Source organism: Podarcis raffonei, chromosome 2, assembly GCF_027172205.1.
Source record: "Podarcis raffonei isolate rPodRaf1 chromosome 2, rPodRaf1.pri, whole genome shotgun sequence".
Taxonomy (NCBI): domain Eukaryota; kingdom Metazoa; phylum Chordata; class Lepidosauria; order Squamata; family Lacertidae; genus Podarcis; species Podarcis raffonei.
The window spans coordinates 25,907,917-25,932,326 of NC_070603.1; the positions used below are offsets into that span (position 1 = coordinate 25,907,917).

Sequence of the window (24,410 nt, forward strand, 5' to 3'; positions counted from 1 at the left end):
TTGTATATTACATTATCCACTGGAGTGACACTGGTTTCCTGAGAAATGTATTTCGTGACATATGCCATTTCCTCCCTTGTGATTGCCTCCTTTTAAAAATATGATCCGTAATGCAATAGCCTCGTTTTCAGACTGAATGTCAGGCGTACAGACCTTTTGTGTTAGCATCTGTCAGAACTCTTCCACAACTGCAATCTCTCCTCATGCTCCCTCAAATATAGATTACTTACTGCACCAAACCAGAAACAGCTGTCCATTTAATCAGGCAAACGAATGGGAGTCACCAGGGGGTTCCTTCTAGACCTGATGCCATCGCCTTCTATTGAGAATGTCCACCAAATGTGATCAGCCAATGCGACGAGCCCGTGGAAATATGACCCACCCTCACTGTCAGATTCTCCAAACACAAATGTGTGGAATAAAAGATGCACTTACTGATGACCTACAAGACCTGAAAAATGAGTGGGGGGGGGGAGGCTAGTGACCTGAATACAGTGGTACCCCAGGTTACAGATGCTTCAGGTTACAGACTCCGCTAACCCAGAAATAGTACCTTGGGTTAAGAACTTTGCTTCAGGATGAGAACAGAAATTGTGCAACGGCGGTGCGGCGGCAGCGGGAGGCCCCATTAGCTAAAGTGGTGCTTCAGGTTAAGAACAGTTTCAGGTTAAGAATGGACCTCCAGAACGAATTAAGTTCTTAACCTGAGGTACCACTGTATATATTTCTGCTTCTGTTCACATCAGAATTTCAAAACCAAAGTACAGTGGAACCTCATGTTATGTACCGTCCTCCTTGCAAACGCTGCAGGTTACAAGCTCTGCTAACTCGTAAGTAGATGCCCCATGTTGCAAACTTTGCCCCGGGATGCGAGCGGAAGTCGCGTGCCGGCAGCACGGCAGCAGCAGGAGGTGACATTAGCGAAAGCGCGCTTCATGTTACGAGTGGTTTCAGGTTACAAATGGACCTCCAGAACTGATTAAGTTCGTAACTGGAGGTACCACTGTATACATTCCACCCAAGATGTATTCTTGATCTTCTATTGTGTGTACTGACCTTTAGCCTTTCTTTCCTGAAGGCCTATTTCTTAAGTCTAAATCATACAGAACCATAGAGTTGGAAGGGACCCTAAAGACCATCTAGTCCAGGGGTGCCCAAACTTTTTTCAAAGAGGGCCAGATTTGATGAAGTGAACATGCATGAGGGCTGACCAAAGTTGCTGACCTTTTTTAAGGATTGAAGTTGTTGAGCTTTTTTCTTTTTTCTCAATTTTACCCCGAAGTTGTTGAGCTCTGGGATCAAAGCTGCAACCTTGGTGTTATCAGCACTACCCCTCTAACCAACTCAGCTATCCCGGTCCTCACTGGACCCTAAAAGAAACAATAATGCACAGAATTAAAACAGCACTATGTCTGTTTATAGCAACAAAATGCACAGATGAGAAAAACTGGCTATAGACACATTACATGAGAGGCACACATTGGCTTATGCACACAAAATAATTCTGTATGTTTCCAACTGCAAATTTCTCAGGAGGGGAGAAGAGAGAAATGAGTAGACATTTTCCCCATTTTCAGAAATACATACTGATAGAAACTCCATGTTCAATTAAACATTTAGTGATATGAGGACATGAGTTGGTGTGGAACTCTAAAATATCCTGCATAAGATGATTCCACCTCTAGTTTGAAGATGGACGTAGGATGACGGAGGCTATAAGGAACAGAATGTGTGCCTTTCATGCTCAGTGTCACCTGATTGGAATAACTGTGGCCACAGATTTATTTATTTCTCGACAAATTAGCTGGTGACAGGGCCATTTCGGGTGGTGGGTGGGAGAGAAAATAAACGGGTGCTTGAGATGAAGTCACTTTAATAACTTGATTGCACAGCCTGATTGTTTGAACGTGTTTTGTGATATTTTAGGGACAATAGTTACACAACCACGATTTTAACTGTTGCTAATTTGCTGCGTTTTGTTAACAGAGGCTCAGCTTTTCTTTGTCTCCATGCCTCCCAGGGCAAGGCATTCGGCTTTTCACACACATTCGTCAGCCGTTTTACTCCTTCACAAATACAAGACCCTCCTTGCTTTGTTAATGTCTCATTCAGTCACTCTCTGCCTACATCACTTTGCTGCCATTCAACCTCTCCCCTGAATTCCCTTCAATTCCCCCCACCAACACTCCCAATTATCTCTCTCTGCAACCCACACAGCATCCCCCACACCATCTTCTCCCAGTTTTTCGCTCCGGTTTCTCCATACCCCCCCGCCCCCAGAATCCAACCTCAGGTGCAATTCTCTACCAGCCCCTCATAACTTCTCTTCGCCCCATAGATTTTGCCCCCAATCCCGGTTTTTAAAAGAGCGTGTGAGAAGCCCTCGATTGTACTCCCACAGGCACCCTTCCTCCCCAACCATCCCTTTTTTCCTGCGCTCCCCCCAGTCCACTTCCCAAGGGTTGCCACCTTTTCCTTGGCGCCTGCTCTGCACCCTTTTAACAGGACGAAATCCAGCAGGGTGCCATTCTCCCTATTCCTGCGATTGATGGATTTCTGCTTGAACCTCTTGCCAAGGGGGAGGAAAAGGGGGAAAAGAAGGAGTGGCAACCCTGAACTTGCCTTTGATCTTTCACACAACCTCCCCCGACCCCTCAGTAGAGAGACAGCTCTCTTCTCCAGACCACCTGCTTTAAGGTCTCTGTTCCTCTCTGCCTCATATTTTGGTGTCAACCCACCTGCAAAAACCCCTCACGTCCAAGCTTTTAAAAAGGCAAGCAAGACCCATCACCATCATCGCCTGTGCGCTGCTCTTTAGGGTGAGCAAGACTCTCACTTCCTGGCTCCTCCAGACGTGTCCCCCCCCCCAAGTTACTGAAGGCTCTTTCTTTCTTTCTTTCTTTCTTTCTTTCTTTCTCCCTCCCTCTCTTTCTCTCTCTTTCTCGCGCCCTCCTCCCGACTCTGCCGCACTTCCTCAGCGCGGAGAACCACAGAATTGTAGTCAGACGGGATCCCCGAAGGTCCTTTAGTCCAACCCCCCTGCGATGCAGCAATCTCCACTGAAGCATCCATGGTAGAAGTCCCCTCTCGGGCTCTCCCACGTCCCGCCACGCGTCCATCCACCGCCACCGGCCGCTCCACGGCTCCTCCCGCAGGGCCAGAAATGCTTCGAGGGCGCAGCGGGGCCATCCCTCTCCCTACCCTTTCCCCACCCGCCCCGTAGTGAGCAAACCGGGGCTGGGACGCGCATGGCCCCCGGGGTCGGTCCTCCTGCAACCCCTTTCCCACCCGCCCGCGTTCAGTTCCCTCCGAGCCGCAGCAGGACTCCGGAGCTGCTGGACGAGGAGCTCGGCGCAAGCGGGTGGAAGTCCCGGGGAGCAGCTCCGTCGCCTCCGCTCCCCTCTCTCCTACTGCCGGAGCGGAGCCGCGGCCCCGGAGCCCCAGGCGCTCCCGGCCCCGCCCCCCGGCGCTCATTGGTCCGAGGAGGCCCCCGTGGGCGGAGACTGGCGAGCCGGTATTAAAAATCACATGGGCAGCGCTCAAAAGAGAGGCAGTAGCTTATTCCGTTGTATCACTTGCCAGCGGCAGGCTGAGGCTAGGGAGAGCTTGGGGATGGTTTTCCTTTTTTTGCTCACCTCTGGATCTAACACCCTTTTTAACAATATAATTTTTGCCTAGCTTAAAATCCACCGACAGGTAAGGAAGCCTTTCTCTTTCTCTCTCTTTTTTGACCTTCGGGAAGCGGGGTGGCTTGGCACCTCTCAATGGAGAGGAATATTGCGAACTGTTGCTCTTTTGAGTCAGAATGTAACCCTATAGCACCCATATCAATAGGCTTGAGGGTCTTGAAAGAAAGAATTAAGAAATGGTTTGTTGCTTGCTTGCAGCAAGGAGATTTCCCCGGAGGTCCAAAAATGGAAACATTTTATAAATTTGCTTTCAGGTACCAGATTCAGTAGCTGCTGAAATTGTTGCAGGTAGATTTGTCTGCGATTGCTGGCGGTTCTTCTGTGCTCTTAACTTTCACTGCATCTAGTTGCTTTTGCAATGGACTGTTTTGGATGGAGTTTAGCAAAAAAAAAAAATAAAAAAAAAAATGCTGCCAGCTCTGCTGAGCTCTGGATTATTTTTGCTATTTCCTTTTTTTTGCCTCTGGTTTGCAACTATGCTGTGACTCAGGAATAGGTCACAGCATCAAGACCTCTTAGGTCCTCCTGAAGCTCTGAAACATATTTCAAAAGAGCCTAAAATACCACATGTCGACCTTTCCCCAAGATGCTCCGAAGCAACTTGTGGATTGTTTGTACCCCACCCCTCTTATTTTATTATATTTTTTAAAAAAATCTTGGTATTATTCCATGCCAAAAGCAGGCATCGAAAGAAAAGATCAGCATGTCTTGCGTTTGGGGAGAGATTGCATCACTTTAGCTTGATTCATCAGGGCTCACCCCCCCCCCGGCAAAATATAAGAAATAAAGAACAAATCATTTTGGCTCTGCTGTAGCCTGTTACAGAGGTTGCCATCTGAAAATAGTTTGTGCTGTAGCAGGAATGTTTAGAGCTTGAAGCAGCTTCTGCAGCTGAAAAAACTATTGTGAGGAAAACCTCTTCCTTATCACTCTTCTCCCCCCTCCCAATATTTCTGCTTCCCAGATTCTTTCGTTCTCTCACTGTGCATAATTTCTATATTCTGCCCCTTACCTTTTTTTCTGCACTTCTTTCTTTTTCCATCTTAAGCAGCTTGCCAAAGACACCCCCCCCTTCTTGGTTATGACTCTGGTCATTTGTTGTTACTTTGTCATCATCTAGAAATATCTTGCCATCTTCTCCAAACAAGCAGGATCTGGGATCAAAAGCCTCTCATCCTTCCCCCTTTCCCCTCACACACTTCCTTCTACAAACTTTCTTCTTGTTGTTGGCATTGTTGTTTAAAACCACCCTCATTGTTTTGGTCCTCCGTTGCAGTGAGGTATTGGAGGGGCAGTCCTGTGCATTGTTGTGCCTTAACAATTAAAAATTAAGCTGAGAATATTAATAGACTGCCAGTAAGGGGAAGGCAGAATAGACTCCTGAACGACTTGAAGAGGAGGGCATTGCTCTGATTATTGATTTGAGCTCTAGCTCACAGCCATTCTGTTTACTCAGGGCACAGGAAGGTAGTAGTTAGGTTCACTTAGCAACATGTGCCTTGAACAGCCTCAGCAGAGGTGTGCAGCGACAACTGGGGAATAACTGCTGCTTGCTCATTAACTATTTCTCTCCCCCTGTTCGCTCAACCCTGAGCAGCCTGAGAGTGCTGATTTTTTTCTTTTTAAGAATGCTTCTCACCTATTTCATCACTGCAATTTTCAAACAAGCATGAATGTGTTTAAATTCAGAAGGCTGCTTGTGCTCCAAAGCTTCCTCCCAGACGCAGTTCCTAGACACAGTTTGCTCAGATTCAGAGCCCATTATTTGGGGTGGAAGTGGGGGGGAAATCCCCCGACTCTCTCCATCTGTCAACACATACATGCAGAACACAGCTACAGAGGCAGTGGGGAGTAAACGTAATGCGTTGAACTTATTTATGGGGTATGTTCAGGTTGCATGAGGCTAGCTCAATACAGTGGTGCCTCGGGTTACAGATGCTTCAGGTTACGGAATGCTTCAGGTTACAGACTCCGCTAACCCAGAAACAGTGCCTCGGGTTAAGAACTTTGCTCAGGATGAGAACAGAAATTGTGCAGTGGTGGCAGCGGGATGCCCCCTTAGCTAAAGTGGTACCTCAGGTTAAGAACAGTTTCAGGTTAAGAACGAATTAAGTTCTTAACCCGAGGTACCACTGTATACAGCAGTGGTTTAATAACCTTAGCAGTGGCATTGGATTTGAAGCTTCATTCTGAAAGATGCTGATCCCAATTCTGTTTAGGGTTTTGGAGGAGCCAGCTCTGGAGTTTCTCTAGCATGTGGGTTCGCAGTCAGCTTACTCCCCTCCCCCTTCTTTTCTTCCAGTAGAGTGTGGGAAGACTGCTGGTAGGCAGGAGAAGTAGCAACAGCTTGGAAGGGGAGAAAAGCCTGCAGACTTTTACCCACCTCTCAGTACTGTGAACTTGTTGTATAGGAACAGAGCAGGTGTTGGTAACATGGGTTTGGTAAATTGTGGCTGGGAGAAGGAAGTGCACCGTCAGAAATGGTGTTGGGCATTCTCTTCAGATAGTGAGTGGTGTCTTCATTTCCAAAGGAAGGTGTGTGTGTGTGTGTGTGTGTGTTGGACAGCTGAAAGGGAGGGAGAGTTCAGAATTTTCTGAGACTTTGGCACTACCCTTTTAATGCTGGGGCTATATGCTCATAAAGCATTCCACAGGGCCTGATCCCTGTCCTGTCCAAATTCTACATCTGTGCTGTAGGTCTGCTGCTGCTGTATCAGTTCTGTTGTCTCTGTGGCTCTCACAAAATTCATGTGTGCGTTAGATGCTTTCACCGTTCTTGTAAACATCCCCAGAACCTGATCCTGCTTGGATAAATAGCAGGAATTTTGCCATTCACTTTGTGGACGTTAGATTTCTGCCACCACTAATGTGCCATTGTCAACCTTGTCTGGAGATTCATCGTGAAGGTTAACTTGTCCCTCTGCCTGCTCCCTGTTTGTATCCTAGTTACAGTGGGAGCAGTAGTGGGCAATTTGTGTTGTTAAAAGAGAGGGTGGTTATCCTATAAAGGCTGTAATAAGTGTTGTGTGTGGTATGCCAAAGTTTTGTTGCATGATGAACTTCTAGTCTATAAACACTTGAAAGAGTTATAACCCCAGGCTCTTTGTTTAAGAATTATTTTAGCCAACCTGCACATAAGGGGTTTGCTTCCAGAGGCAGAGTGCCCGTAGTGGTGAAACTCTATTAGCTAATAATACCATGCAAATGTACAACATATGGAACAATTACTATTGCTGGTAGTGGAAATCTGCCAGTAATAGGTACTTGGTGCTATTTCTAGGGTTCTAATTTGAGCAGGCATTTCATAGGAAGCTGGTATTACGTTGGAGTGATGCTTGGAATTTGATCAAATGGCCAAAGGTCAAGGTAGTTTTCCAAAGTCTCATGTAGACCTTCTTTCAGTCTCTCTCTCTCTCTCTCTCTCCCCTCCCTTAAACTGGCTTGTTTTCCTCCTTTAAATCTGAGAAAAAGATCAGCCCAAACAGCATGCCTACAAATGTAATTTGAACATGGGCATCCAGCATGATGACAATAATAATAGGATGTGGTTTCTGACATGGAATAATGTGCAAACCAATGAAGCTATCTTTCAGTTAACTGTTTTTGTTTGTGTATAAACAGAAATCTGATTCTTTCTTAAACTGATATTCTAGACTACGTTTATACATCAACAGTAAAATAGTGCAAATTGAACACTGAAAGTAGTTTTGCCTAAGGGGTTAGATATTGGCTGAGCTATTGTTTAAATAAAAAACAAAGCATTAGTTGCTGGAAAAATTGAACTTTTGCCTTGCAAACGAATGATCAGACAGGTATAAATTAACTAGAAAACTAGTGCACATTTGAATAACCCTTGATTGTTGAAAGCTGCCAAAATATGAAGCATAATAAGTTTGACTAATTTCAAGAAGATGTCGCCCATTACATACTGCATTCAGCACCCAGGGACAGACCTATCCTACATCCAGCCTAGATTTTCCATATGTAATTATTATGGGAAGATCTGCTTTCTGTTATCTAGGAAAGTACCTAACATATAAGGTTACCTTATGCAGCTGTGACCTGGAGAATTAGACAAAAGTATATATAGCATCATCTGGAACCATGCTTTGAGAGTCACTTGACCTATGAAAATTCTTCTATATTTGAATTGCCATTCTAGACTTTTAAATGTAGTGTTATTTGATGTTTGTTTGAGTTTGAATGTTTGCTGTGGGATGACCTGTGGTTTTGACCCACTGAGGATGCGCGTCAAATTTTGTATGATGCAAAGCAAGTGCTCCTCTTCATTTTAAGAGTAAAATATCAGCAAGACTACTGTTATGTCACCTGCTGCATTTTAAATTGAACTTACGAGGAGTCACGAAAAGAAATGGAAACATCTCTACAGTTATAGTCCTAACCATTAGGGAGTAAGTCTGCAATCCAAGACCTACTTACCTGATCCCCATTTAATAGGTTTTACTTCTGAGTAAACATGGTTAGGCTTCTGAATCCAGTGACCCATACTTCTGACTGAATATGCTTGAGGTGGTTAAGACTTCGTGGCTGCAGTCTTATGCACATGTGCCTTACAGCAAGCCTCTTTTCAAATAAACAAGCAGCATTCTAGGTTAGATTTTTTTTTTAAAAAACAAACCCCAGCAACAAACAAACACATAGGGACATGAGCCAGTCCTGACTATATGGCAGCTCCTTCACATAGCAAATTCACGAAGTTCCAACCACACTGTTCAGGCAGTTGAGCTGCAGAAATTTGGATGGCAGCAAAATGGATGGATGCAACAAAAGAGAGCTAGACAAGGAAGCAGGCTTCGAAATGCATAGGCAGATTAGCATCCGATTGGCTGCGTGGGATAAGAACATGCATCATCATAGACATGACTAGTTGGGAATGAGTAGAGCAGGATCAGGGCCATTGTTTCACTACTATAGTAAATGCCCTTGTAACTTGCATACATGTTGAATGTTGGTCTGTATATTTTGGTTCAGCCATATTTTGGTTTAGGCCCCAACCTGTGCTTGCTTAATTTATTAGTCAAAACAAAACAAAACAAAACAAAACACAAGCAACATATTGTGGTTCACCACAATAAAGGTGAACCTGGATCTCACTCACAGTTCCATGAGGTTCGTTTCTGTATATTTGCTCTACTACCAAAAGACACATCTTGCAACGGGCACTATGTCAATGTCCAGCATCAAGCTGCTTTAGATTCACTAGCAACATATGGCTTTGTGGACTGAATTCTGAAAAAAGGTGAAAACAAAATTCAGTGCTTAGCTTCCAATCAACTTTCATTTAATAAGAGGAGGGATGTCAAATACTGCAAAAGGGTAAACTTGGATTGCATTATAAAAATATCGAGTTGGAAGGGACCTCAAGGGTCAGATAGGCCCTGCAATGCACACAGTTCCCCATCCAATATTGAAACCATACCGGACCCTGCTTAGTTTTGCAAATGTGCTAGCAGGTTTATTGCTGCACCACTATCTTATGTTAAAACTGGTATAAATCACATCAAGGATTCTTAGATCTCGGATTCTCAAAATGGATGGCTTAAAACTAATCAGCAAGATTCCAGGCTATTGGCAATTCATACTGGTGGCAGTGTAATACTAGAGTTTAAAGTGAGTCCCCTTTATACCCTTAAGAAAAGTTTTATGCAGCCAGAGACCAGAATTGGACAAGTGAGCCCCAATAGCAAAATGCTGGGCAGTTTAAGGAGTGTTACCTTGTTTCCTTATCTTTGCAGAATGACTAAATGAGACACTCCCTGACCCTGGCAAAAATGTGTTTCTGGTCATTGCATACTGTGTTAGATTAAATTCATTATACCATCTTTGGCTGAAGTTGTCATCCTGTATCGGCCGAATCTCCTGGGATCGCTCAGTCGGTAGAGCATGAGCCTCGTAATCTCACGTTGGGCAAAACATTCCTTCGTTGCAGGGGGTTGGACTAGATGACCCTCATGGTACTTTCCTATGCTATGATTCTGCATATAAAAACTCGAGCTATTAGATGATGCTTTCTTTTAAGATTAGCTGTGTGATTTCCTGCGGCTATGCTGAGTTGCTACAGAACAAGATGAGGTGCCTCTGGAATGAACGAAGCTGGGAGCGGGATCCGTACAAGATCACGTGGGGGCAGAAAAATAGAAATGCGATCCCAACAGTTGCTGACACAACTTTCTCTCTCTCTTTTAGGACAGGCCATGTCTCCTTGTGGCAGATGATTGGCTGCTAAGTTGGCCACGACGATCGGAAGGTTCCTTGGCGCAGTCAAGGTCTGACAGAGGCCCCGGCTTCTCTCTCTTTTTCCTCTGAGTGTGTTCCCCGAGAGCATTCAAAACTGTTTCTCCAAAGGGTTCTGCAGAAACTCAGACTGTTTTCTAAAGCAGAAGCACCACAGTCCACAGCGGAAGCGATGGGCAGCGTGCGAACCAACCGCTACAGCATAGTTTCCTCGGAAGAGGACGGCATGAAGCTGGCCACCATGGCTGTTGCCAATGGCTTTGGGAATGGCAAGAGCAAGGTACACACCAGGCAGCAGTGCCGGAGCCGGTTCGTCAAGAAAGATGGCCACTGCAATGTTCAGTTCATAAACGTGGGAGAGAAAGGACAGCGGTACCTAGCAGACATCTTTACCACCTGCGTAGACATCCGCTGGAGGTGGATGTTGCTCATCTTCTGCCTGGCTTTCATCCTCTCCTGGCTGTTTTTTGGTTGTGTGTTTTGGTTGATTGCCTTATTGCACGGGGACCTCGATAAAAAGGAAGGACTCTGTGTCTCTGAAGTTCGCAGCTTCACTGCGGCCTTCCTTTTCTCCATTGAAACGCAGACGACGATTGGCTACGGCTTTAGGTGTGTCACGGACGAGTGCCCCATCGCAGTCTTTATGGTGGTTTTCCAGTCGATAGTTGGCTGCATCATTGATGCCTTCATCATTGGTGCTGTGATGGCTAAGATGGCCAAGCCGAAGAAGAGGAACGAAACTCTCATCTTCAGCGACAATGCGGTGATAGCTATGAGGGATGGAAAGCTGTGCTTGATGTGGCGGGTTGGGAATCTACGCAAAAGCCACTTGGTGGAAGCTCACGTGAGAGCCCAGCTCCTCAAATCCCGAATCACCACTGAAGGAGAATACATCCCGCTAGACCAAATCGACATCAACGTCGGGTTTGACAGTGGGATAGACCGCATATTTTTGGTGTCACCTATTACAATTGTCCACGAAATAGATGAAGAGAGCCCATTGTATGACTTAAGTAAGCAAGATATGGACAACACAGACTTTGAAATTGTAGTAATATTAGAAGGCATGGTGGAAGCTACTGCCATGACTACCCAGTGCCGTAGCTCCTATCTGGCAAACGAAATCCTCTGGGGCCACCGTTATGAGCCTGTACTGTTTGAAGAGAAGAACTACTACAAAGTGGATTATTCTAGGTTCCACAAAACGTATGAAGTGCCCAACACACCCCTCTGTAGTGCCAGAGACTTAGCGGAAAAGAAATATATCCTCTCTAATGCAAACTCATTTTGCTACGAGAACGAAGTAGCCCTCACGGGCAAAGAGGAAGAAGATAGTGACAATGGAGTGCCCGAGAGCACGAGTACAGACACACAGCCAGAGATGGAGCCCCACAGCCAAGCTGGTGTCCCCCTAGAGCCTAGGCCTTTAAGGCGGGAATCTGAAATATGACTGATGGAAATGTTTTCCGCTCTGGTTAAAATATATCTGTCAATAACGGGCAGGCTACATGCAGGAGTGGCCGCAAACAGTTTTTCAGATGACGGTACTGTCAAACAGAGATAGGCATGCAGGCCAAAAAGTCCTGCTAGGCTGGTTTTCAAAATGCTGTCTTCATGGGAGGTACAGCAAAAGTGTGAATTGGAACATGAAGCACTATGTCTGTGCGTGACTAGAAAGCACATATATGTTGTAGAATAAATTATGTATATATATTTTTTACAAAACTTGAACTTGCAGGCAAGCTTTGGTTGAGTGGTATTGTTTGTCGTCTATTTTTCTCTCTCTGTCTCCCAAAATGCTTCTCTCTTGGGAACAAGAATGTTTTAAATGGCATAACAAAGGCAAGAGACGGCCTTACTATTTTTTTAATGTTGCTGCTAACTACATGAACACAAATTGTAATTATTTTTTGTCGCAGTGTAGTATTTGTTTTTTTCTTTTATATATCCTTTTTTAAAAAAAACAACAACAAAAACGCAAAACAAAAACAGAAAAGGGGGAAATTCTCAGTGTTGAACTTGTTAGTTTCAAAGCTCTCTGTCAGTCAAAGTGACTGGTGATGCTAGGGAATCTGAACTTTTGATGAGGCCAGTAGATTGGTGGCTAGAATCAATTTCTCTTCGTACTATCCAGTTACATAAGAAGTATTATGTAACACAATGCCATGCAGTAGCCTACAGCAAGATATATATTTTTTAATTTGTGTTTGGGAATGGAATGGGAGTCACCCCCCAAAAAAAAAATCCAAAATGTGTTTTGATTTCAAAGCTACCTAAGTGAATACCAAAGAGAAAAAATGCACACATTTGCACAGCTTTTTACTTAAACAGAGCAGGTTGCTTTCAGACTATCTTTCTTCCCCAAAGGCCCTTACGCATGTAGTATTTTTTTTTTTAAATGCACCTTATTCTAAAACAAAAGACTCCTTTTTTTGCCCCATTCTTTTCTGGGCAAATAAACTTCTGATCTTAAAGAGGAGGAGGAGAAGAAACTGAGTGAAAGGGAGCAGACATATGTCATTTCCTGTTTGCAAAACAGCAAGACTGTGGCAGAAAGTCAGCTGGGAAGTCATGCATTCCAGACCAGTTTTTAGAACACAGAACCCTGTTAGAAGTGGAGCAGGATTTTGCAGGGACTGCAATCCTAGAGGCAGCTGGGGAAAAGCCCTACTGAACTCAGTATGTCTTACTTCTGAGTGGACATATATAGGATTGTATTGTGAGCCATCAAACGGAAACAAGGCCATAGTTACGCTCCATTTGACATTTAATCCAGCTTTGTTACACGTTGGCAAAACCATCGTTTCAGCCATAGAGATAGACTTGACCATATGTAATAGGCTGCCATGAACAAAGCAACAGGCTGCTCCCAGGAGATAGGAAACTGACGTGGAATAATCTGATGCAAGGAGATCAGTGGTTTTGTTTTCGATGGGACAGCTTCTCCTTGCCAGGGTGATGGGGGGAAGTACGCTAAAATTTTTCTAGATTGTTTGTCGGGGGGGGGGGTGGGCAGGTGAGTTTGAAGGGAACAATACTGTAAAAGAGTTCCCTCTTTTTGTTTTCTGACGACTTGATAAAGCCACGATGGGATGATCAACAGACATAGCAATATATCTTCACCGAAATCTTTAAACAGCTATTGCGACCGACTGCTGAACCGTGGCTTTAATGGCATTTGGGGGCCTCTTGCCAAGAATGCTTTAAAAATTCTCCCTGCCTCATAAGATCAAGTGTACCGTTTCAGTGGCACCCATAGGTTATAGACGTACGAGCCCTACCAGCAGGTGGAAGAAGAAGGTGATAACTGAGGGAATAAACCTTAAATTCTTTTACAGTATTGGATCTCCCTGTATGCCATTAAAAAATAGCTTGTTCTGGGTCTAATGCTGTTCCTAATAATCATCTGCGAAGCTTTCCGGGCCACAGTTGCCATGTCAGAAGGAGACAAATTCAGTAATGTGGCATTTCCCAGTTAGAATGAACTTTGCAGAGTTGGTGGGTTCGAAACTGCAGAAATTGGAGGTGGTGTTATATAGGCAGGTTTGTTTGTTTTTCCTCTTAAGTCAGATATTGTTTATGTACCATGTACCGAGGCTAATTCTGAAGAGTGAAAAAAGGAGGTGGGGGGGCATAGAACTAAATATGCATGGCAACCTGACTGGAGTCTCTGGGTCAGGGAAACAATGAAAGCAATTGAACATGACTTGTGCTGCTATTGTGATATATTTTGCAAAGGAAAATAAAGAGCAAACCAAAGAGTATTTAGTGACATGTCAAACAAAGAAGGGAGAAAACTACTCCAAAATGCACAAAGTTCCCACTTGCAAGACTTGAGACATTAAAGGGAAAGGTGGGTTGAGAAAGTGTTGAATATATTTGTTTTAAAAACAAACACACAGAGAAAGGGATTTTTTTCTTTTTTTAAAAAAAATCAAATCTAATATTTCTTTTCTTTTCCTGGTGCAGAGTTGATTTTTCTTTTCCTGAGAAGCAGGGTTTTGTGTTTTCAGAATTTTTTCTTTTTAACGAAAATGTACATTTTTTAAAAATAAAGTTTATCAAGTATTTTCATATTTAAAGCCAAATGTAAATAGAGAAGTCCATTGAAAAAGAAAAACGATAGGAGAAAAGGCCAAGATGGCATCAGTTAGAACCTATGATGCTACAGGTTAGCATGGTTTTTAGCAAATAATTGCAAGCCTTATGGGATTTCTAATGCTATGAGTTATTTTTTTGTTATTTATTTAGGCATGGATGTTTAACTTGATTGTGTTTGTCCTTGCTATTGGCTTTTTCCTTTCCTTTTTACTTGCATTCAGATCGCTACAGACTTGATGAGAGTGGTTAATCTATTGCACTCTTTGTCTGAGGTATGTTTCTCTTCCTCAAATAACCCTTTGTCTTTACCTGTTTGCTTCTGCATGTGAAAAAAACACGCTAAAACTTTCCTTTATGTATATACCATGGTACCTACTGGCCCTTAATTGTCCTCATGGTGTTCTTTTTAAACAAACAAACAAACAAACAAGCTCACCATGCCTTGGGAGGCTCAGCCTTAGGTTCCATGACCATTGTGAAGCCATCGAAAGATTATTTTTGAAGTAGCTGATCACAAGGGACAATTGTGCAAAGTGTTGAGCAAGTATAGATTTGTGGTGCAATCGCTCGCCACTTACACCGATGGGAAATTTCCCCACTGACGTCACTGGAATGTAGACTGCATGCAGACCTGAGTCCTCAAGCCACAAATAAGAGCTTTGAGACAAGCAGTAATTTTCCTTTTCCCTAGAAATACTTGAATGGGGGCGGGGGCTTCTCTTGTATGTAACTAACAGTGCAATCCTGGGCAGGTCTACTACTCAGAAGTAAGTTCCATTGCTTCAACGGGGACTTGAAGTGGGCACACAGTATAGGGTTGCAGCCTTATTATCTCGCTCGTGCAACAAAGGCTATGGGTTGCTGTTGTTTCTCAACCGTGGCCTGGTGTGCAAGGTTTTAAAATGAATAAAAATGTGTGTATTCTTTGGGTACATGGTTCAGTCACAGATTCACGCCCCCCCCCTTCATAACTATTCATTCTATGGCACATGCATTTGGCAAAGACAAAGGGTTCTGAATCTGATATTTTTGCTCTCTTATTTTTGCTCTCCTTTTATTTGTTGGGGTGGGGTTGCAAAGTAAAAACTGATAAGTACTGTAATGTCTTCTTTTTCTAAAAAAAACAAAAAACAAAAACCTGGCTGCTGTTGTTGATCATTTTTAAGGTAGGAGAGTGCTGCGCAGTTGCGACCCCACAGGCAACTGGCGAGACCTCTCTCTTCTCGTAAATGGATTTTCTGTCCTGCAGCTGTTTGTAAGGTGAACAAAACCAACAGGCATTTGACAATCGTTCTCCTTTACTTATTTTCCTGTTTGCAGCCTTTTGTATCAAAGTCTTCCTAATGTACTGCACAAATCATGGACTGTACAAAATTTTTATATATATATTATGTCTTATTTTATTATTTCTTAAAAAAAATAAAAAATAAAAGTATTCTTGCATATTTGACGCTGAATCTCTTTACAAGCAGCAACACAGCAGCTTGATTGCATAAGCATGCTCTGCCTGTCTGAGTGCAATGTGCAGCTAGCTACCCTCTTTTTGGATGTGTCCCAATCGCTGTAGCAGATTCTCAGCCTGTACGAGATTATGCATTCTAAGCCTGTATGGGATAATGATCAGGCCCCATCTCATTTATGACAACACGAACAGTGGGAATCTAGATCACACCATTTGAGGCAGGGGGTAGCTTGTGCAACAAAATTAATTTGCTCCTAGTAAGTGTCACTGTCAGGCCTTCACAAGTTGTGTGTGTGTGTGTGTGTGTACTTTGGTACCTCAGGTTACAAACTTAATTCGTTCCGGAGGTCCGTTCTTAACCTGAAACTATTCTTAACCTGAGGTACTACTTTAGCTAATGGGGCCTCCTGCTGCCGCCGGCGCACGATTTTTGTTCTCATCCTGAGGTAAAGTTCTTAACCCAAGGTACTACTTCCAAGTTAGCGGAGTCTGTAACCCAAAGTGTTTGTAACCCGAGGTGTTTGTAACCCGAGGTACCACTGTGTACACACACACACATACACACACACAGGATAAAACTATGTGGTCTTAGTGTCATCTTTTAAAAAGTGGACTCCTTTATAGTTGAAGCTTCGCTGTGTTTGTGAACAAAAACCTTATTCAGCTTTGCATATTAAATGTTCAGAAGTCTGATTGAAACCTGATGGGTGGTATCCAATTTTTACCATATGCTGAGTAGGGCCATTGAAACTGATAGGCTCAAATTAATCCCACTGATTTCAATGGGTCTACTACTCTGAGTTTACCTTAGCTGAACACCAACCTATCCTACTAGTGGTCTGCCTTTGCCTCTTCCTCTCCAGTGCAGGGAACATTTTATATAGATAACATTTCAGAGTTGCAACCCTTCCCTCTGCTGATGCTACACTAGTGAAACATTATGCCCTCTCCCATTGGCTACTACCATGAGCTGCAATTCCTCTTCCCAACAGATAGGATGCTGCCTCTTCTTCTAACATGATGCTCTTTCACTCTGAAAACGCCACAACTGGGAGATCATAGAACTGTAGAGTTGGCAGGGACCCTAAGAATTATCTAGTCGAACCTCCTGCAATGCGGAAATATTCACCTGTCCCATATAGCAGAGGTTTTCAACCATTCTGAGTCCATGGCTCTTGTCTTGACCAACTACATTCTTTCTGTGGCACCCCTGTGGGGCTCAGGAGCCCAGTTACGACACCCCTTGCCTGCGGAGCTGGCAGCCTCTCACCCTTTTTCGAACACCCTCCCTTCTGGAGTGTTCCCTCAGCCCTCTTCTCCTCTTTCCTTGGGGGTCTTCTGGGCAGCTGCTGCCACCACCGCTGGTCTCTTAGCTGCCCCAAAGAGAAGTGCCTCCTCACAGGGGCCTGGGACCAATCCTGTCCATTCCCAACAGCAAGGGCTGGCAGACTTGCTTGCTTACTCCAAGGCTGCTTCAGCTCCTGACAACCAGTACCCCCTGAGCAGTCCCATTCACCTGGGGAACATATAGCTAAGCTGCTTCAACAAACAGCTGTGAAAGCCTTTGGGAGGCAGAGACATGAGAGGGCATCAGAGGAGGGAGGGAAGGAAAGAGGGACAGAGGCCAGTATTGCCCATGGCACCCCTGACCATCATTTAAGGCACCCCAGGGTGCCATGGCACACTGCTTGAAAACCACTGCCATACAAGGATCAAACCAGCAACATTGTCATTATCAACTCCATGCCCCAACCAACTCATGATTCCAGGGCAGTTACCTGTAGGAGCTGTTCGCATGCAATCCTATTCAATTCTCACCTGCCCATCCACGCTTTCAATATCTGATAACCCAGCCCCACTTCCATACAAATTTCAGAGAGGAAATTGACCATTTGGCTGTTTACATGGAGTTCTCAGTGAAAGAAGGTGTTTGGTATACTAGTAGCATGAGTATAAGCAAATTCAGTATTTATGAATGCCTGGTGGCATTTTGGTTCCAAAATCTCTTTTAGAACTGATCTAGTGTGGCATAGAAACTATGTGCCTGCAGTTCAGATCTTTCCTCTGCCACAAAGGTAGCCTAAGGCAATTCTCCCTCCATCTCCCAGTCTCGGCCACTAAGTGTATTGTGATAATAAGAGTGATCTTATAGGGCTGGGTTCCATAGTGCATTGTCTAAGCTAGTATTATTAGATGCAGACAACTATAGCACTTTCAGTAGTGGAGGCTGTTGCCTGTGGAACTAGCTGGAGCCAATGATAGCCAGAGCCAAGTAATTCTAGTTTTGTCCCCATCCTTCTCCCTGCTGAGTTCTACAAGGGCAATCCTGAGACTAAGAAGGAGGAAGTTGACAGCCTCCTGGGCTGGTTGTAAGAAAAATGGCAGACAGGTCAGGCAGACTGCTAATGGCAGACTGTGGTTGCTGCCTCATTTGCCATCCAACAGGTAGATCTACTGGTAGATCGTGGAGTGCTCCTGGTAGATCTCTGGCCCCTCAGCAATCTCCCCCCCCCCAAAAAAGCTCTACAACTTTGGTTTTCCCCAAAAATCTAAAAAACGTTGGCTTCCTCCAAAAAGCTCAAGAACTTTGCCTTTCCTAAAAAAGCTCAGCAACTTGTGTTTCCATCAGATTAACGTCCACTATTTGACTGCGGATTCAGAACTCTAAACTGTGTTTTATATGATAGACTCTTTATTATGCTCTGTGTCTATCGCAATGCTCATTCAATTTTATTCAGTTTCATTCATTCGCTTCCTTAAAAAAAGCCCAACAACTTAGGTCCATCCAATGACAATGGGTAGATCACTGCCAGTTTTTTTAGACTGTGAGTAGATTGCATTCTATTGGGAGTTGGACGTCCCTACCCTAACAGATCTGCTTCCATTGACTTTCAGAGGTTATGAAAATGCTATTTTACAAGCACAGTAGCAGATTGCAGGGTAGAGTGGCAGCACACACCTAACCTGAGCGCTTAGGTTGCTATTGCTTACCAGGGAGGAGATAGGGAGGGAGATGGTATCAAGGTTGGCATGATGGCAGACCTTCCGGCAAGCATGCCAGATTGCCTCTGCCATTGTGTCTGCACCATGCTAACCTTCCTGCTGCCTTGCCCCTCTCCATAAGCAACAGCAATTCAGGTCTCAGGAGGTCAGGTGAGCGCTTCTGATCCTCCAATCTGTCTGCTACTGTTTACAAATACACTCTTAAAGATCTATACTGATGTCTTTCTGGTGCTGCGCCATAGTCAGAGGTCCATATTAAGGAGATTTGCAGCAGATTCCCTCACCACCCGATACACGCATTCTAAGGAAAGGCCCTCAGGCATATTTCATGAACTCAAATTTGCATGCAAAAACTCAACTTTGATATTCTTCCAATTATTGATGTTGAGGGGGTGGGGGAATGGAGGTGTCAAAGTATAATTAGCAAGCTAATGCTTAACCATATTGCTTCTAGCATCAATCTGACTTAAGATTCAGTTGTTGAATGCTATCCCTTAGCAGGATTAACTGAACAGGAAAAGCCAGAGCTCAGACCTTTGCAAGGAATTTCAGATCTTAAATTCACATGGTATTTTGCTTCATTATCCATGCATTAATCAGGTAAACAACTCAAATATACTACATTTCCCCAAAGACGTTTTGGTATATTTTTTAAAAAGCTATAAAATAGAATAATGCATTGCAGCTAGGAATTGGACTTAATAGGGAGTCAGTTGCAAAAAGCAAAACCACAAAATGAAACACTTTGGTGAATAAATGCTTTTACTACTCTGATCTATCATGAACATATTATCACAACATCCCTTCTTTTGCAGAGGAGTTTTTCCTGTGGGAGAAAATCTCTAGTGCTTGTAATTTATCTCCATGCCAAATAAGAGTGCTTACCTCATTGGTAGTCTTGCATTAACTGAAGTGGCTTATGTTTGCCCTACATATTCTTTATTTATTCTTTATATTTATTAGCTGGCTCATAAACTTATTTCTATAGATGATGCCCAATGTTCACACAGAGATATTTGTTAGCTCCAGGGCAGATGCATATTCATATGTTGTGCCCAAACAAGGTATTAAATACACCAACAGTAATCTCTTACAGCAATAAAATAACCCACAAAAAGTCATAATGCATAAGAGGCTGGATGCACATAGTACCCCCAGAATATGACCTTGAAACCCAGAAATGTAATAATATGCAGCACATATCCTTCCTTCTCAATTTAGTTCTCTGCAGTGTGTTTCTACAATGCATATTTGGCATAGGAATCTGTGGAGAACAACAAACCATGAACCATGGTTTAGACATAGAAACAAGGCAGGCTATCACTTGTCCCTTTCTCAGAGTGGCAAGAATAGAGGAGGAACAGACTGGATACTTTTGAGCAGTATGCAACTTGGATGCTGCTCATTCAGTTTAAACCATATTTTATGTTAACCGTGGTTTGATGTAAGAACCAGCTCCCCAACCCTGTATGGCTCGAGTGGCTGCAGTGTAGCACATATATGGGTAGACAGAAGAATGACTAGACTTCAGTTGTTTTTGTTTTCATTGGTCCGCATAAGAATGCAGGAATGAGGATCATAAAGTAGCAATTATTCATATCGCAGTGACTGATCAACGAAAAGTTAAGTCGGTTTCTTCAGGAAGGAAGTAAACTTTTCCCAGCTTTTTGATGTGCAAGCAATATAACTTGAATCAGACCAAATACATATGCTGTGTATTTCAACGGATAGGAGAAACCTCTTGAAAATGGAATCCACAGCTTTGCCCCCATTCCTGTTCTATGCGGCTTGCACAGTCTAGGCGATAGTCCTTCTCTAAGACACTTTGTAAAATGACAGCATCTCTAAACTGCATTTTCCCCATTAGTAAAAGGGGAAAGAATGCTGTAATGAAGTCATGCTTCCAGGGAACTCCGTTGGTATTACAGGAGCTATTCATGTCACAGCCAGCTGTGCCTGCTCGGGGGAGATTTGAGATGAAGTGAGCTGTGATCAGTGGTGAGCTCTTTCATGCATCTGTTGGCACTTAGCCATTAGCAGCTAGGTTTGCAAACACCATGTCTCCTTTATTCACTGTTCTGAGCTCATGTGGGCATCATCATTCTTTTATTATATCAGACCCTCCAAGTGTCCCTATTTTCCAGGGACTATCTGATTTGGAGAAGCCATCGTGGTTTCTGATTTGATCCTGGAATGTCCCACTTTTCTTTAGGATGTCTCTATTTTCACTGACCCCCAGAGCCATCTGAAGGCAATCCAAAACTGTCAGAAACCAAAGCACGGCTTCTGATTGGCTGCAGGAAGCTCCTGTAGCCAATCGGAAGCTGCAGAAGCCCCATTGGACATTCGGCTTCCAAAAATAGTTTGCAAACTGGAACAGTCACTTCTGGATTTGCAGCATTCGGGAGCCAAAACTTTTGAGAACTAAGCTGTTCGAAAACCAAGGTACAGTTGTATAGGGAAGTTATTTTAAAAAAAATGTTTAATGTTTTATTATGTTTTTATATATGTTGGAAGCTGCTAAGAGTGGCTGAGGCAACCCAGTAAAATGTGTGGGTATAAATAGTAAAATTATCACTATGGAGTGGGATGTCCCTATTTTCATCGGAGAAATGTTGGAGGGTATGTTATATAATGTAACCCTAACACTGATGCCTAAATATCTGCAGGTCTCTTTAAGAGAGAGTTTCTCAGTGAAAAAGATCTAAAAAGTGTGTTACATTCCAGACCACATTTTTCATCTCCAGTAATTATTTCAAAATTTGCATCTATAAATCAGCAAAAATAATCACATTTGTATCACTCCCCACCCCACTCCTTGATTTGCTTTAATCTGCTGTCCAGTTGCTAATTGTTGGTGAGTAGCTTCCAGGTCTTCCCTGCTCTCCTTTTTTAGGGTTATCTTTAAACTTAACTTGGACGGGACAGCCTTTCAACTAGAGAACTATATTTCAACTAACTCACCTGTTACAAAAGTTGGGTGCCACCCCCACTCTCTGCTGAGCAGTAGCAAGTTCCAGAGGGTTCCAGGGTCTATGTTCCTTTGGAGAAATGAGACACAGAGGAGACTGTTGTAGCTTTAAGAAATATGGCTTATTCACCTATTTACACCTTCAGTCTGCATGGAAGGAGTCCAAATCTTACAGCAGGGTCATTTCAAGAGGGCCCCATTCCCCACAGCACTGCAGCCATGGAGTCCAAGGCATTTCCCCCAGCCAGCCTGCAGCCAACCTGCCCAAAATGGATCCCACTCTTTCTTCTTATTTCTTCTTCCCAGAATACCCTGCCAAAAACACTGTTTTTCCTGTCATTCCACCCAGTTACCCTGGCAACCTTCAATTAACCCCAGTAAATGTTCACACCTCAGGCCAAAGGGGAAGGACAGTTATCTTGTAAAGTGGTACCTCGGGTTACAGACTCTTCATGTTACAGATGCTTCAGGTTACAGACTCCGCTAACCCAGAAATATTACCTCGGGTTAAGAACTTTGCTCCAGGATGAGAACAGAAATTGCACGGCGGTGGCACAGCGGCAGTGGGAGGCCCCATTAGCTAAAGTGGTACCTCAGGTTAAGAACAGTTTCAGGTTAAGAATGGACCTCCAGAATGAATTAATTTCTTAACCCGAGGTACCACTGTATTGCCAAATAGGTACAATCAATATCACTACAAGTGTTATCCAAAGAGAAGTTAGAGATTAATAAAGTTGATAAATACAATACATAACACTTCTCAGATCTTTCAGTGCACAATCTTATAATTTGTGAAAGGAAGTAAGAAAAAATGAAATTATAGACCTTTCACGGCATGTGGTTCAAAGAAAGAAGTAATGTTTGCAGAAGTGTATGCTATAAGAGTTAAGAAAAGTTAAGTCCAGCTATTGCAGGTGTGAGTGTACTCTGCTGTTGTCAATGGTTGTACCAGCTGAAGGGGCAAAACCTTGTTTGCTACCTGCCTTTTCAATGGGGCTTGTGCCAGAGAACTTCTTGGTCTGTTGTCCTCCACCCTGTTTTACTAATGGTAATAAGAGTTTTCAGAGATCAAGGAGTCCTTGGCACCATTTCTGGTTCTTCAGTTACATCATTCATCAGCCAAGGTATTGCGTATCACATTTTAAGGTTGTTGTGCCAAGTGCCAGAACTATAGAAAATGTTAAGAACAGCATCTCCAAGCAAGGATTTGCTTTCTTGCTAGCTGTTTTCCAAGATACAACCCCTATGGGGATTTTTTATACATAGGTTAATGTAATTAGGAGCACATGACATCTTTAAATGTCTGATTCAAATCATTTTTATTATTAACTGCTCCCTCACAGCAGTCAAGGCTGCTGCCACTGTTGCTCAAGACAAGTACCAGCTCACATACATCCCAAAAGTTGATTGCAGTCACACTAATGGGGGAAATGGGGATATTCCAGGATCAAATCAGAAGCCAGGGTGGCTTTCAGAATTCCGGGACTGTCCCTGGAAAATAGGGATACTTGGAGAGTATGGAACCATAAAATATTCTTATTCCTGCACGATAATTTGATGGCTTGCAATTGGTTGCATATGCTACCATAATCATAACAGAATGCACTGATGTTCATATTTTGTGTGGGTAAAAGTTGAAGAAAATTTTGCTCCTCACAGATGATGAATGAGGGGTAATTTTGCTCCAATCTACCCCTCAGCAAAATCACTAGTGGATAGTTTTCTCCTAATTCATTTGTGGAAGGTAAAGTTAAAGGTAAAGGACCCCTGGACGGTTACGTCCAGTCAAAGGCGACTATGGGGTTGCGGGGCTCATCTTACTTCAGGCAAAAGAAGCCGGCGTTTGTCCACAGACAGCTTTCTGGGTCATGTGACCAGCATGACTAAACCGCTTCTTGTGCAATGGGACGCCGGGACGGAAACCAGAGATCACGGACATGCCGTTTACATTCCCACCACAGTGGTACCTATTTACATGCACTGCAGTGCTTTCAAACTGCTAGGTTGGCAGGAGCTGGGGCAGAGCAATGGGAGCTTACTCCGTCTCGGGTATTTCAACCACCGACCTTCTGATATGCAAGCCCAAGAGGCTCAGTGGTTTAGACCACAACGTGCCAGCTCCTTAGGGCCATAGCTAGGGGGTGGTGAGGTGGACCCCCACCAGGAGCGCAGGTGGTGCCCCCCCCGCAAAATCGGCTAAAAAATATGTCCATATAAATATTGATTATTGTCTCATAAGAAATGGTTTTAAATACTGTAGAGGGTGAATTGAATGGGTGGAGGGAGGGGGGTTGGAGGAGAGGCAGAAAGAAGAGCTAATTTACCCATGGCTAGGGGGTGCAATTTGGATTGCGCAGATCACCTAGCTGCGGCTCTGTTGCTCCCTTTATTTGTGAAACAACATAGTAAACAGTGGAAATTGGTGGTAGGCAGTAGATAAGTGTTGATGATTTGCAATGACTAATAATAATAATAATAATAATAATAATAATAATAATAATAAACACTACCCACTCCCCAGGTAGCAAACCCTGAGGTGAGTTCATGTTTCACCAAACTGCAGCTCAAAATGCAGGCCCAGTTTGTCCCACAGAAATCTTCTGCCATCTCCTATCTCATTCACACACCCTCTGTCCTCCGCCCTCCCTCCTCAGTCCTGCTAAGAAAAGGATTATACCGCAGGGATTAACTGTCACTGTACAGTACTGGGCTGAGGAAAGCAGAGCGCCTAGAGAGGAGATGGCAACACACACACACACGCACACAGCCTTCCCCTTGTGTGATAGTAAGGAAGAAAGCATGCATCTGTTTCTCTTGGCTTCTGGTGCACATTCCCCTAAGATTTGAAGGCAAGAAGAGCACCTCTTGAGGCTAGTGTATAAAGGGATATCAGCTAGAAGTGGTGTGTTTAGGTAGGGCAAAGAGCAAG

General features: G+C 43.7%; 1 protein-coding gene across 1 annotated transcript; it reads left to right on the top strand.

The window, feature by feature from the left end:
• The first annotated feature begins 3,329 nt into the window (after positions 1-3,329).
• Positions 3,330-11,679, top strand: KCNJ2 (potassium inwardly rectifying channel subfamily J member 2). Its single transcript, XM_053375417.1, has 2 exons — positions 3,330-3,696; positions 9,902-11,679. Exon 2 carries the CDS (start codon positions 10,117-10,119, stop codon positions 11,392-11,394), a length of 1,278 nt encoding a protein of 425 aa, XP_053231392.1. The 5' UTR covers positions 3,330-3,696; positions 9,902-10,116; the 3' UTR covers positions 11,395-11,679.
• The last annotated feature ends 12,731 nt before the right edge of the window (positions 11,680-24,410 follow it).

Coding starts and splice junctions, on each gene's coding strand:
- KCNJ2 (XM_053375417.1), top strand. CDS start 10,117: ATGGGCAGCGTGCGAACCAACCGCTACAGCATAGTTTCCTCGGAAGAG.